The sequence below is a fragment of the Scylla paramamosain genome, chromosome 9 (assembly GCF_035594125.1).
Source record: "Scylla paramamosain isolate STU-SP2022 chromosome 9, ASM3559412v1, whole genome shotgun sequence".
Classification (NCBI taxonomy): Eukaryota; Metazoa; Arthropoda; class Malacostraca; order Decapoda; family Portunidae; genus Scylla; species Scylla paramamosain.
This window is the reverse complement of record NC_087159.1, coordinates 20,862,292-20,877,839: the sequence shown is the minus strand read 5'-3', so window position 1 is coordinate 20,877,839 and position 15,548 is coordinate 20,862,292. Positions and strand designations below refer to the sequence as shown.

The 15,548-nt window shown below is 42.0% G+C and overlaps 1 protein-coding gene across 9 annotated transcripts in view; it reads right to left on the bottom strand.

Annotated features, from left to right (window-relative positions):
• Positions 1-15,548, bottom strand: part of LOC135103708 (uncharacterized) — a 254,425-nt gene that overhangs the window by 58,005 nt on the left and 180,872 nt on the right. For 6 of the 9 annotated variants that reach the window (XM_064010316.1, XM_064010312.1, XM_064010310.1 and 3 more), the window contains one exon: positions 10,089-10,238. The exons of the other annotated variants lie outside the window; for them this stretch is intronic. In XM_064010316.1, the coding sequence (XP_063866386.1) occupies positions 10,089-10,238 (150 nt within the window). The remainder of the gene's footprint in view (positions 1-10,088; positions 10,239-15,548) is intronic. 9 annotated transcript variants of the gene reach the window in all.

Sequence of the window (15,548 nt, the reverse complement as noted above, 5' to 3'; positions counted from 1 at the left end):
CCCAATGCTACAGTTCAGTGAGGTGCCAACTGTCCGGCTGTCACTCACAGCGGAGCATTACCCTAACTGCCATCTTACATCCCCTCAGGCAGGCAACCAGGTCCAAGACATGTACTGTATTTGCTGGTGTATTAGACACCTCTGCATAAGACACACCCCTATTTTACAAGGATGCTATTATGTTTTATCATAAAGTTGTGGAAAAAAAAATTGTAGTGTCTGTGTATGTATGTGTCTTTCACCTACGGTTGTCTGCTGGTCACCCAGCCGGCCATTACCCTACGGAAAGAGCTCAGAGCTCATAGTGACCAATCTTTGGTTAGGACTGAGACCACTCACACACCACACACTGGGACAGTGAGGTCACAACCCCTTGGGTTACAGCCCTTACCTACTTGTTGCTAGGTGCACAGGGGCTACACATTAAGAGGCTTGCCCATTTGCCTTCCTGCGCCCAGGATTCGAACTCGGGCCTTCTTGGTTGTGATCCAAGTGTGCTAACCACTACACTACGCAGTGTGTGTGTGTTTACCTATTTACCTAGTTGTGCTTTATGGGAAAAGAGCTATGCTCGTGCTGTCCCATCTCCATATCTTTCAATATCTAACTTAGCCTTGAATCCATGTATACTTTCTGCATTTACTATCTGCTCATCCAGACTGTTCCATACATCAATACTTCTATATGGGAAACTATACTTTTTGACGTCTCTTCTACAAGAGACATACATAAGAAAAGTCTAAACCAAACTTCTTGTCCTATCCACTCCTCTGCTGATGATACCACCCTGCACTTTTCCACGTCTTTTCATTGACGTCCAACCCTTCAGGAAGTAAACATTTCACGCAGGGAAGCCACAGAATGCTTGACTTCTGATCTTTCTTAAATTTCTGATTGGGGCAAAGCAAACTTGGTATTGTTCAATGCCTCAAAAAAACTCAATTCCTCCATCTTTCAACTCGACACAACCTTCCAGACAACTATCCCCTCTTCTTCAACAACACTCAACTGTCCACCTCTTCTACACTGAACATCCTCGGTCTGTCCTTTACTTATAATCTGAACTGGAAACTTCACATCTCATCCCTAGCTAAAACAGCTTCTATGAAGTTAGGCGTTCTGAGACGTCTCCACCAGTTTTTCTCACCCCCCCAGCTGCTAACTCTGTATAAGGGCCTTATCTGTCCATGTATGGAGTATGCTTCACATGTCTGTGGGGGTTCCACTCATACTGCTTCTCTAGACAGGGTGGAATCAAAAGCTTTTCGTCTCATCAACTCCTCTCCTTTAACTGAATGTCTTCAGCCTCTCTCTCATCACCGCAATGTTGCATCTCTAGCTGTTTTCTACCGTTATTTTCATGCTAACTGCTCTTCTGATCTTGCTAACTGCATGCCTCCCCTCCTCCCGTGGCCTAGCTGCACAAGACTTTCTTCTTTCTCTCATCCCTATTCTGTCCATCTCTCTAATGCAAGAGTTAACCAGTATTCTCAATCATTCATCCCTTTCTCTGGTAAACTCTGGAACTCCCTGCCTGCTTCTGTATTTCCACCTTCCTATGACTTGAATTCCTTCAAGATGGAGGTTTCAAGACACTTATCCTTCAATTTTTGACTACCGCTTTGGACCCTTTTATGGGACTGGCATTTCAGTGGGCATTTTTTTTTTTATTGGATTTTTGTTGCCCTTGGTCAGTGTCCCTCCTACATAAAAAAAATAATAAATAAAAAAAAAAATAAATAAAATAAAATAAAAAAACACTCGTTCTGGTCCACCTCCTCTACTCCCTCATATGCTTTATATATCGCAATCAAGTCTCCCCTTTTTTCTCTTTTCCAACTTTGGTAGATGTATCCTTGCCAGTCTCTCTTCATATGACAAGTCCCCTGATACTTATTACCATCTTCGTAGCTGCTCTCTGAACTCTCTCCAACTTCCTTATATCCTTTTTCTTGTATGGCGACCACACTACTGCTGCATATTCTAGTCTAGGTCTTATCAGCGACACGATCATCTTCCTGACCATCTCTTCATCCATATATGCAAAGGCCTGCCTTATTCTTCTCAACAAGTTATAGGTTTCTCCTGTAATTTTGCTAATGTGTCTCTCCGGGGTCAGGTTCCCAGTCAATGTAACACCAAGATCCTTTTCCTCTTCTGCTCCACTCAACCTTACACCATTCAACACATAATTTCCTTTTACTCTTCTTGTACTTTTTCCAAATTCTATTACTTTACACTTCTTTAAATTAAATTCCATTTCCCATCTATAACTCCACTCTGATATCTTGTTCAGGTCTTCTTGTAACATTCCACAGTCCTCTGCACTCTCAACTTTCTTCAGCAACTTTGCATCATCTGCAAAAAGGCTCATGTGGCTGTTCACACTCTCCATATATATACATATATATATATATATATATATATATATATATATATATATATATATATATATATATATATATATATATATATATATATATATATATATATATATATATATATATATATATATATATATAATATCTGCTTCTTTTGATAATACCAAATCAAGTCTTGATGGCTCCTCTCCTCCTCTGTATCTAGTGTTTTCCTCAACCCCACTGTGTCATAATATTGTTCATTGCCAGTTTCAGAACCTTATCTCCCCATGAGTCTTCTCCTCCTTTTGTGTTCCACTCCTCCCAATTTATCTCTTTACAATTAAAATCTCCCATTATAACAATTTTGTTGTTTTCTTTAGTTTTCTTTACAAGCCATTGTTTTGTCTCACTCAGCATCTGTTCATGCTCTTGTCTGTTCCAGGTCTTTGTTTTTAGTGGGACATACACCACTGTGACATATCGTCTTCCTCTTCCATTTATTAGTTGTAAGTTTAGGCCTTCCACCAAGCCTTCTGGCTTTTCCACACTCTCCACCCTGATACACTTTTTAACAAGCATCATCACTCCACCTCCTCCTTTTCCACATCTGTTTCTTATCCATATATTGTACTTTCCCCATCCTAAATTTGGTGTCTCTGAATCTCTTAGTTTAGTTTCTACCATTGCCATGATGTCTGGTTCATTTGCTTTTTATAAATTCATTCACTTCATCCATCACTGAAACTAAACCATCCACATTAGTGTATGCCACTGTCCATGTCCCTCCCTCTCTTACAGCTGTGCCTCTGCACCCCTCACTCTTTGCTGTGTGAGTGTGTGTGTGTGTGTGTGTGTGTGTGTGTGTGTGTGTGTGTGTGTGTGTGTGTGTGTGTGTGTGTGTGTGTGTGTGTAATAATAATAATAATAATAATAAACGGTTTATTCTTCAGGCAGTTAACAAACTGAAAACGTACAGAGGAATACTTAACATTTATCCTTAAGCTAAGTCTAATCTAGAAGGGAAATACTATTGATTGATGGCTCGTACCATGGTGGGAATCGCGCTGAGTCTGTACCGGTCCATGCGCAGCGCCTTTACGGGTGTTATCTTGTTGTGGTGTCTGGTGGCACGTCAGGCGGCAGCATGCGTCTGAGACGTGGATGATGCAGCAGTCCCCTTGCAAACTTTTCCAGAGCCTCTCAGTGCCTGGTGGATAGTCTGGACAGACTCAGGGTGGTCAGGGCTTCATCATAGGTGGTGTAGGCAGGGCCAAGGATGACCCTGCACACCCTTTTCTGCACACTCTCCAGCTGTAGCTGTTGAGTGTGTGTGAGAGAGGAGGACCATGCTCTGGAGGCATACATGAGTTTGGGGAGGATGAAGGTGAGGTACACCCCCCTCAACTTGTCTGTCGGCGACCCCAGCGACCTGAGTCTGCACAGCATGTACAGCCTGTAGGTAGCGGATCTTACGGTGCTGGCAACATGCTGCTTTCAGGTCAGCTGGCTGTCCACTGTGACTTCGAGAAGCTTGGCACATCGGACCACCTGGAGGGGGTGAGGGCCCACTGTGAGCTGGGGAGGGGGCACTGGTACAGAGGAGGTACAGAAATGCATCACCACAGTTTTGCTATGGTTGATGGTCATCCAGCTCTCCTCCGTCCATGTCTGCAGTTGCTCCAGAATTGCTTGCAGTGGCGAGTAGTCTGGGTTCTTGTTAGAAACTGGGACGCCCACGATGCAGTCGTCCACATACTTCCAGCAATGGGGGATGTCAGTAAGGGCATCGTTAATGAGGAGGAAGCAAAGTGGACCCATCTTGGTCCCCTGGGGGACCCCACATGTCAGCTGTTGGAAATTAGAGACAGAGCCCTGATAGCGAATGGCCTGACGCCTCCCTGTGAGGAAGTCAGCTAGCCACGCTAACAGGTTAGGAGGGAGACCCTGACTTATTGCCTTGCCGATGACAATAGTGTGATCAACAAGATCAAAGGCTTTTTTGAAGTCCACAAAAGCAACAGCTAGAGAGGTGTTTCGCTTGTCCAGGTGGCTGTGGATGAATTCAAGGAAGCTGGTCAGGTAATGGGAGGTGGAGGTGGCTTTAATATTTCCAAACTGTCTGATATCCACAGTATTACAAATTTTGGTGTAGGCCCAGTCATACACAAAATCTTCACAAATAAGGTTAGGGATGGGGGTGATAGAGACTGGCCTGAGGTCACTGAGTAACTGTGGACTGGAAGTTTTGGGGATGGGGGTGATGTAAGATGTCTTCCAGTTCGCGGGGCAAGAGTGTTGGGAGAGAGAGGCGTTTAGTGGCATAGCGGTATAGTGGTGTTGCTAGCTCTACAGCAAACTCCTTAGAAATTTTTATAGGAAGGTCAGAGGGTGTGGTGGATCTTGGTTTGAATTTGAGTATTCTCTTGAAAACACCCATCGCCTGGACAATGGGGGAGGGGAGGGAGCAGGAAGATAGGCAGGAAGTGGAATGGTGTGGAGGGGAGGAAAGGTCTGACAGATAGTGGCAAAGTGATCGTTCATCTCCTGAGCTGCAAGATTAGCAGGAAGGTGTGAGGTGCAACGGAGGGATGAAGTGTGCTTTTGTAGGCCACACAAAGCTTTGATCTTAGCGTACCACTGTCTGTTGTTGGCCAGCTTGAGGTGGCGTATCTTGTCCGGGTAATAGCTTGCCTTGGCAGCCTTAATTTCTCTGATCACCTGATCACTCTGTTTCTTAGTTTCCTATATAAGACCAGGCAGGAGTGGAACGCCCAGGTCCGCTGATGCATGAGTCTTTTAATGTGGGGCATCATCCAAGGGGCATCAAATGGGTGCACTGTGACGCTCTTGGCTGGGAAGTAGCGGTGGAAGGCTTCTGTGGTGGTGGCAACGTAACTGTGCCATTTTAAGTGGACGTCCTCCACATCCAGCACCTCATTCCACAGGTGTTGTGTCACCCACTGTCCAAACTCCCTCATGGCTGAGTCAGGCATGGGGTGGTGGGTCCTGGTGACAGCTGACCGGGGGGTCGAGGTGGTGGGTGTCGGTGTCCACAGTATGAAGAGGTGGGTGCTTCATCCCATGGGAGGCAGCGGCTTGGAGGGCGAGTACTGGTGGCCCAGGTTTGTCAGTATAAGGTCGAGTATGGCTTGCTGGTGGGTGGGGAAGTCCACAACCTGGGTGAGGTGTAGCTGTGTGGGATATCGCTGATATCTAATCTGTTAAAGTCCCCACAGATGACCAGTTTGGCGGCAGGATACCTCACCCTCAGGGCATCAGTAGTGTCAATGATGTGAATGGTGGGTAACTATGCTGTGGTGACTCGTAGGGGGTGGTACACGATGCACACGATGATGGAGGCTGTGTTGCTGGGATGGCAGGGGGGCATAACCCTCACCTACATGGCCTCTACTCCGGCAGGAATATCGACAGGGAGATGTGAGGGGCTGAGGGCAGAGTGGCAGAAAACAGCCACTCCCACCCCTCCCCCCTGCGTCCTGTCCTGAGGTGATGGTAGAGCTGGTAGTCCTGCATTGTGCACACCTCAGGAACAATCTGCCATATCTCAGTAACTGCCACAATGTCCGCACAAGTAGAACTCACCATCACAATCAACTCATCCATCTTGTGTGAGGTCAAGATGGTGTGTGTGTGTGTGTGTGTGTGTGTGTGTGTGTGTGTGTGTGTGTGTGTGTGTGTGTGTGTGTGTGTGTGTGTGTGTGTTTATTTACCTAGTTGTGGTTTATGGGAAGGGAGTAATCTCATAGTATCCCATCTCTGTATCTATCCAGTTTGGTCTTAAAAGCATGGACAGTTTCAGCATTCATAACGTCTTCACTGAGTTCATTCCATTTGTTCACACTTTTGTGAGAAAAACTATTTTTCTTGATGTCTCTTCTACAGTTAACTTTCTTCAACTTCTTACTGTGTCTCCTTGTATTCTGTGTGTATGTGTGTGTGTGTGTATGTGTGTGTGTGTGTGTGTGTGTGTGTGTGTGTGTAAGAGGGCCACTGCCCAAGGGTAACGAAAATTTTTAATAAAAAGAAAAACCCACTTAACGCCATTTCCCATAGAGATGTCAGATGGAATAAAAAAAACATAGGATAAGTGTCTTGAAACCTCCCTCTTGAGAGAATTCAAACATAGGAAAGACAAAGTACAGAAGTAGGCAGAGAGTTTCAGACTTTACCAGCAAAAGGGATGAATGACTGAGAATGCTGGTTAACTCTTGCATTAGAGAGGTGGACAGAACAGAGATGAGAGAAAGAAGAAAGTCTTGTGCAGCCAGGCTGCAGGAGGAGGAGAGGTTTGCAGTTAGCAAGTTCAGAAGAGCAGCTAGCATGAAAATAGTGATAAAAGATAGCAAGAGCTGCAACACTGCTGTCATGAGAGAAAGAATGAAGACAGTTAGAGGAGAAGAGTTGATAAGACAAAAAAAAATTTAGATTCCACCCTCTCTAAAATAGTGGTGTGAGTGGAAGCCCCCACCCTTCCCTCAAACACATAAAGCACCCTCCATACATGGACAAATAAAGCCCCTGTACAGAGTTAGCAGCTTGGGTGGGTGGGGTGAGAAAAACTGGCTGATACAACACTTCATAAAAGCTGTTCTAGCTAGAGATGAGATGTGAAGTTTACAGTTTAGATTATAAGTAAAGGAAAAACCAAGGATGTTCAGTGTAGCAGAGGGGAGAAGTTGAGTGCCACTGAAGAAGAGGGGATTTGGAAGGTTGTGTCAAGTTGATAGATGGAGGAATTGAGTTTTGAGGCACTGAACAATATTTAATTTGCTCTGCCCCAATCAAAAATTTTAGAGAGATCAGAAGTAAGGCATTCTTTGGCTCCCCTGCATGAGCTGTTTACTTTCTGAAGGGTTGGACCTCTACAAAAAGATGTGGAAAAGTGGAGGGTAGTATCATCAGCATAGGAGTGGATGGGACAAGAAGTTTGATTTAGAAGATCATTGATGAATAATAGGAAAAGAGTGGGTACCAAAATCCCTAAAAGACTGTGTGTTTTGTCCTCACTTCTGGTGAGATGCAGCACTGTAGCTGTGCTACAGTGCTGCATCTAAAACCTTGTCTCTCTCTCTCTCTCTCTCTCTCTCTCTCTCTCTCTCTCTCTCTCTCTCTCTCTCTCTCTCTCTCTCTCTCTCTCTCTCAGTGTGCATTTACCTAGTTTTACCTAGTTGTATTTACCTAGTTGTGGTTTACAGGAGGGGAGTAATCTCATAGTATCCTGTCTCTATATCTATCCAGTTTGGTTTTAAAGGCTTGGACAGTTTTGGTATTGACAACGTCTTCACTGAGTTCATTCCATTTGTTCACACTTCTGTGAGGAAAACTATACTTCTTGATGTCTCTTCTACAGTTAACTTTCTTCAACTACTTACTGTGTCCCCTTGTACTCTGTAACTTTCTTCAACTTCTTACTGTGTCCCTTTGTATTCTGTGTATCTAAATTCATAAAACATTCTTTGTTCACATTTTTCATACCATTTATCATTCTATAGATGTTTATTAAATCTCTTTCTCTCCTATTTTCAAGCGTAGGAATTTTTAACAATCTTATTCTTTCTTCATAGGTCAACTTACTCAACAAAAGAACCATCTTAGTGAATGCTCTTTGAACTCTTTCCAATTTTATAATATTTCTCCTTGTATGAGGAGACCACACCACTGCCACATATTCCAATCTTGGTCTTATCATGGAAATCAACAACTTTTTTATCATTCCTTCATCCAAATATGAGAATGCCATTCTTACTCTTTTCAACAAATTCATCACCTCTCCAAAAATTTATCAATGTGTGTCCAGAGTCAAATTTTCAGTAACTTACTCCCAAATTCATTTCTTCTTTTGATTTATCTAACTTCTGAGGGGGTTGTAAAATCCCTAATCCCATGTTAAATTGCCTATGTTTAACTTGTATCTCCTCCCTTATTTACTGACCAATTTCTTTAATTTAAAAAGCATTTTAATCTGGAAGGATAGGAGAACAATATCTGTGAACATTTTTTCTTGTACGATAATATATATATTTTTTTTCCGATGAAAAGTAAAAAAATCAAAATCAACTCCAAACAAAAATTTTGATAACAGACTTTGTTCGCCTCTCATAGTTTCATAAGCTGCAATAGCCCATATATGTGTAACAGGAATAACAACGGAGGAGATATTTTTTATATCCCAAAATCCGCCATTTTGATATATTGCATCATAAAGTTTAAGGGGTGACTATAATTCACCTATTGCAACTAGGGACTTGAAATTCACATGATATATACATCAGAATATGTTGAAAAAGCATAGTTTCATTTAGTTACTACGATTGGTTTTGTACACAGGCTGAGAGTGATTCATGATTTTTTAATTAGCGACCGTGGGGTTGAGGTGAAAAACAATATTTGTTATATTTTGCCATATTTCTAAGTAAAAATCAGTTAAAATATATAAAATATTAATGATAAAGATATCTGATGCAGATATATTGACTATTTGCTGGATTTAAGAAAAAAATAATTATATAATTTTATTTTTCGTATATAAATCTGAGAAAAAGAGTTAGACCTAAAATTTTGTGCTATCTAATGCTGTACACAGACAGCCATAGATTTTCATGGGAGACTAAAGAAAAACGGGTGAAACCGTGGAATTTCATGATGGAAGACCTCATTACGTAAAAGGAAGAAATAATTTTTTTTTTTTATCAAAACGTTACATATACCAAAAGAAGCGGGGGAAAAATGCAAAAAAAAAAAATATATATATATATATATATATATATATATATATATATATATATATATATATATATATATATATATATATATATATATATATATATATATATATATATATATATATATATATATATATATATATATATTTCAGGTCCAGATTGTACAACCCCCCCATTCACACCATTCATCTCATTATTATATTGTATTGTTTTTTACTCTTACCAAACTCCATTACTTTACATTTATTTAAATTGAATTCCATTTGCCAAGATTTACTCCATCTATTTATCTTATTTAAATCATCTTGCAGTACCATAGTCATTTATATTTCCTACCTTTCTCATCAGCTTAGCATCATCTGCAAATAAGTTCATATAAATATCTATTTTTCATTCATGTCAATCACATGTACTACAAACATTATCAGTCCCAACATTGACCCCTGTGAGACACCACTAATTAATTTCACCCATGATGAATTTTGGTCTTATATTACAGTTCTCATCTCCATCATCCAGATAATCCTCTATCCATTCCAGCAGTCTTCCTCTAATTCTTCAAAAATTTTTATATCATCCATATCAATCTTCAGTGAGGTACTTTGTGTGTGTGTGTGTGTGTGTGTGTGTGTGTGTGTGTGTGTGTGTGTGTATTTACCCAGTTGTGTTTATCTAGCTGTATAAAACAGGGTTCGAGCAGGGTTCATATCTATATTTATCCAGCATTTCCTTAAATTTATGCACGTTTGGTGCTGTAACAACCTCCTCATTTAGACCATTCCAGATATCCACAGTTCTATATGGAAAACTGTACTTCTTGATGTCCCTCAAACACTGACTCTTCCTGATCTTCTTTTAGTGCCATCTCATCCATTCAGCTTCAGCTTCTTCCAGCAACACCAGATCCTGCTTGTCTATCTTCTCAATGAGGTTAACTATTTTATACAATGTTATTAAATCTCCTCTTTCTCTTCTAACTTACAAAGTTGGCAGTCCCAATTCCTTCAACCTGTCTTCGTACGTTAGGTCTTTCAGCTCCGGTACCATCCTTGTAGATGTCCTCTGAATTCTTTCCAACTTCTTTAAGTCTTTCTTCATATGCGGAGACCACACCACTGCTGCATACTCCAGTCTGGGACGTAGCATAGTGGTTGTAATTTTTTCATCATAGTCTTATCCATGTAATGAAATGCTATCCTAATATTTGTCAACATCCTGTAAGTCGAGCCAAATATCTCATATATATGCCATTCTGGGATCAAGGTATCTTGAAAAACCACTCCTAGGTCTTTTTCCTCTTTGCTCCTCATTATTACTTCCTCCCCAATTTTATAGTCCCATGCAGGTCTTGTTTTACTCTTTCCCAATTCCATCATGTGGCATTTCCCAGCACTGAATTCCAATTTCCACTTCTTGCTTCCACCCATAAATCTTGTCAATATCTCTTTGCAACTCTATACAATCAACATGGTTCTTTATTACTCTTAACAATTTTGCATCACCTGCAAATAGATTAATATAACTGGTTAAACCCTCCTGCTTATCACTAATATCACTTATCACTTCTTGCTCCACCCATAAATCTTGTCAATATCTCTTTGCAACTCAATACAATCAACACGGCTCTTTATTACTCTTAACAATTTTGCATCACCCGCAAATAGATTAATATAACTAGGCACTAACACTGACCCAGTGTGTGTGTGTGTGTGTGTGTGTGTGTGTGTGTGTGTGTGTGTGTGTGTGTGTGTGTGTGTGTGTGTGTGTGTGAGAGAGAGAGAGAGAGAGAGAGAGAGAGAGAGAGAGAGAGAGAGAGAGAGAGAGAGAGAGAGAGAGAGAGAGAGAGAGAGAGAGAGAGAGAGAGAGAGAGAGAGAGAGAGAGAGAGAGAGAGAGAGAGAGAGAGAGAGAGAGAATTTTATTATTAGTAACAATATTTGTGTGTAGTGTACTACTGCTTCATCTTCACACCTGTGGGACTAGGCTTACAGGTTTAGGCATCTGTACTACAGCCACATTAGATGCAGGGTAATCATTAGATATTTTTTTCAGGAAAAAAAGTGCATCAAATGTGCCAGCAAATATAGTAACTGACACACACACACACACACACACACACACACACACACACATACAGTGGTACAAGCAAAAAATATTCATGAATTTAAAGTTAAGCTGGATGCTTATATATATGGAGCCAGGACAACACGAGCATAGCTCTTTTCCTGTAAAACACAACTAGGTAAATACAACTAGCTAAATACACACACACAAATTTTATGTCAGCAAATCAATTCTCTGCCAGCGCTCACTTCCCATGAGATACGCTTTGCTGCTTCATGCCGCCAGTTGCTGAGTTGTTTTCACCGAGACCAGAAGTCACCGCTCCGGCCCGCCCCAGAGTCAAGTTGGCTGCCTTCTTCCCGTTATCTATCTGGAGCAGAAAGGCCTGGCCACAGCCTGTTATCCATTTAGGAGCTGGCTTCACCGTCATCCCATTATCCATGTAGGAGCGGGGAAGTACCCTTTGGAGCACCAGGGAGAGTTTACGACTCACACAGACCCATGACCCACCACCCTGCTCACCTGTCGGCCCGCCATCATGTCGGATGTTACAGGTTTGCCTGCCAGGCTGTCACCAGGCAGGCAGGCTACATCCACCCATGGAATGCATAAAGGTAAGGGATCACATAGGAAGCATTCCTCCAGGTCCGGGAGTGGCTCTTCCCAACGGAAAAGTTCTGGACAAGTACATCACCATGCCCGGGGGCATGGATCAGATAGGGGAGGCGACTGTGTGCCTTCACCTACACATCCTCGACCCTCTAATTTACAGGGCGAAGGCTGTTCTCCACCCTGGGCTATGGTCATGGAAGCCTTGGCTGAATTACGGGGTGATTTGGAGGCACTGAAGGAGGAGAGACACATGGCCCCAGCAGGTGGCGCTGCCAGCACCAGGGTGGATGTAAACCGACGCCAAAGAGAAGTGATTGGGGACAAATCCAGCCCAGGGTTTTCTGGGTTTCAGTCAGTGCAGCAGCTTGATTCTAGTAGTGATACCCAGGATGAACTGACCACTGGTAGTGTCCTCCTGCAGAGTGTCAAGTCTTGTGGGCCTTTTGACGATGTCTCTGATGAGGTGGACAAGCATGTCGCTGAGATATTGAATTATGTCTTTGACAATGGCATGCGTGAGGAGGAGTACAAGGAGATTTTAGTGGACGACGTTGTGAAAAGACCGAGCATGTGTCAGGCTTTAGCCCCAGTTGAATGCAACACTTGTGTTAGATGCTCTGAAACCAAACGCCAAAAAGGCTGACTTTCATATGAAAGAAGTCAGTAAGGACATTGTAAAAGCTGCCACAATTGTCACCAAATCACTCACGGTACTGGATAAGATTGCCCAAGAGGGACAACCAGAGGTGGCCCACAAGATACACATGCTAAATGGTGCTCTAGCATTACTGGGAAATGCTAACCACAGGAACAATTTGGCATGTAGATTCATCATTTAACGGAAGATTAATCAGAAGTATGCTCACTTGTGCTCTGATAAGGTACCCATGACCCGACTCTTGTTCGGCAATGATGTTTCTCAAGCTGCCAAGAACATTGAGGAGTCTGAGAAATTGAAAAACAAGATCACAACAAAGAAACCAGTTCAAAATTGGAGAGTCACTTCAGGAAGAGGCAGAAGTTCCTTTGGGAAGGTCCGAGGTTTCTCGTCCAGGTTCCATCCCTATGGCCAGCGGACACATGGACACAGGAATGACCACCGACAGTCCTACCCACAGCAGGCTTCAAAGTCAAAAATCTCCTGAGGCTGGGGACACAACAATCCCCGGTAAGGTGAGACATGATTTTGAAGCAGGCAAACTTCACAATTTTGTGCATGAGTGGCATAAGTTAACTAATGATCCTCACATTTTGGATATTGTAGCACATTGCCATCTAGATATTAATGTTGATGATATCATCCACTTATTTTCTGAAGATAATGAATATGTTTTTAGTGAGGAGGAAAGGAGCATTATTACTCAGGAAGTTGGGAAGCTTTTAGACCTTAAAGTTATAAAGGCAGGAGGAGCAGATTTTATCCCCTGTTTTTTTGTGTAGGAAAAAGGATGGAGGTTTTAGAATGATCCTTAACCTAGAAAAATTAAAAAAGCACATAAATTACAAACATTTCAAGATGGAAAACTTCGAACAGGCAATTCGGCTTGTTAACAAAGGTGATTACATGGCTTCTGTCGACCTTAGGAATGCTTACTACTCTATCAAAATAGCTGAAGAGCAACAAAAATTTCTTCGCTTTAAATAGCAAGGAAAAATCTTCCAGTTCTCCTGTCTTCCAAACGAAGTTTCAGAAGGGCCTCGTCTGTTCACCAAATTAATGAAACCAATTTTTGCTACACTGAGAGAGAGAGGGTACACCATCACCAGTTTCATTGATGACACTCTTATTTCCCACAGTTCAGTTGAAGGGTGCTATGAGTGTATTCATTCAACAGTGGAGCTCCTAAAGAATGTAGGTTTCTGTATTAATGAAGAGAAGTCTGTCTTAATACCCACACAACATTTGGAATACTTGGGGAACATTATTGACTCTGAGACAATGACAGTTATCTTACCTGAATGGAGGAAAGAGAAAATAATTCAAAGTTGCAAGCGACTTTTTCACAGTGAACGAGACAGAATCAGGAATGTGGCCAAAGTGATTGGGTACTTGGTCGCTGCAATTCCAGCAGTGGAAATGGGGAAACTGTATAACAGGAAACTGGAAACTGCTAAAATTTCAGCATTACAAAAAGAAAAAGGCAACTTTGATAAATGGATGGACATCTCATATGATGTCATATGAGACATGAAAACAGATCTGATTTGGTGGATAAATCATATTGCAGGGTAAGACAGGAAAATTTTTAGACCAGGCACGGAATTAAACCTGTACACAGATGCCTCAAACTTAGGTTGGGGTGGTTACCTTAATCGTCTACAAGTTAATGGTAGATGGGCAATTAATGAAAAAGAATTGCACATCAATGTGAAAGAACTCAAAGCCATCTTATTTGCAGTAAAGTCATTTGCACATCAGATCAGAGGTAAACACATCAAAGTGCTTTGTGACAACACAACAGCAGTGAACTATGTAAACCAAATGGAGGGCACAAAATCCGCATCCTGTAATGACATCAGTAGAGAAATCTAGGAATGGTGTGCGAAAAACAATGCCTGGATTACATGTTCTCACATTCCAGGCAATGGTAACTCCATAGCAGACACTGCATCTCGAAAGTTAAATGACAGGCATGAATGGAAGTTAAATGAGTCGAAAGTCTAATGACAGGCATGAATGAAAGTTAAATGAGGGCATTTTTTAGGGAGCTTCGCAGTATCTTTGGAGTTCCTAGCATCAATATGTTTGCCTCTAGATTTAATAAACAGGTACCTCGCTTTTGTTCATGGCAACCTGAAGCGGAACACTTTGATGCTTTCTCAATAAACTGGTCACAGTTGGAGCTGGTATACATTTTTCCCCCGTTTGCTCTAATTGCCAGATGCCTTCAAAAAATGTGTGCAGAGATGGCAAGGGGGGTGGTTGATTGTGCCACTGTGGCCATCTCAACCATGGATGGGGCCCCTCCTCACAATGCTCGTCAAGGAACCGCGGCTACTAATGAGGAGGAAGGACATTCTACGCCACCCGTCAATGGCAGAGGAACACCCCATCATGGAGCACACCAGGTTGATGGCATGTCTATTGTCAGGCAACAGCTACGAGCAAGAGGCATTTCAGCGGCAGGTACAGACATTATCATGGCCTCCTGGAGACCAGCAACTGAGAGACAGTATCAAACATATGTCAGTAGACGGTTACAGTTTTGTGATGGGGCAAATCAATCCCCTTAATCCCGCTATAACAGATATTATACACTTCTTGTCCGACACTTTCCACAGGGGTGTCAGCTACGATTCTGTCAACACAGCGAGGGGAGCACTATCTTCACTTGGGATAGCAGTAGACGACTGCAGAGCAGGTAATCACCCTCTTATCACCCTCTTGTCAACAGACTCCTGAGAGGTGTCTTCAATTTGTGACTGCCAAAACCCAGGTATTCAGAGACCTGGGATGTCCAGCTAGTGCTAGAAAAACTAAGAACTATAGAACAATTATGCAGCCTTCAACTAAAAGAAATAACCTTAAAATTAATCATGCTAATGGCACTCATGCAAACAGCCAGAGTGCAAACATTGCATTTGTTAATGTTGAAAAATATTTGCATTGGAAAGGACTCTATTTGTGTTTGGTTTGGGCAAAACATTAAACAGTGTAGATCAAAATTCAATGTACAATTTGTGGAATTTAAAGCATACCCAAAGGATTGAAGACTTATGTGTTTATGAAACACTGAAAATGTACATTGAAAAAACTGAACACTTAAG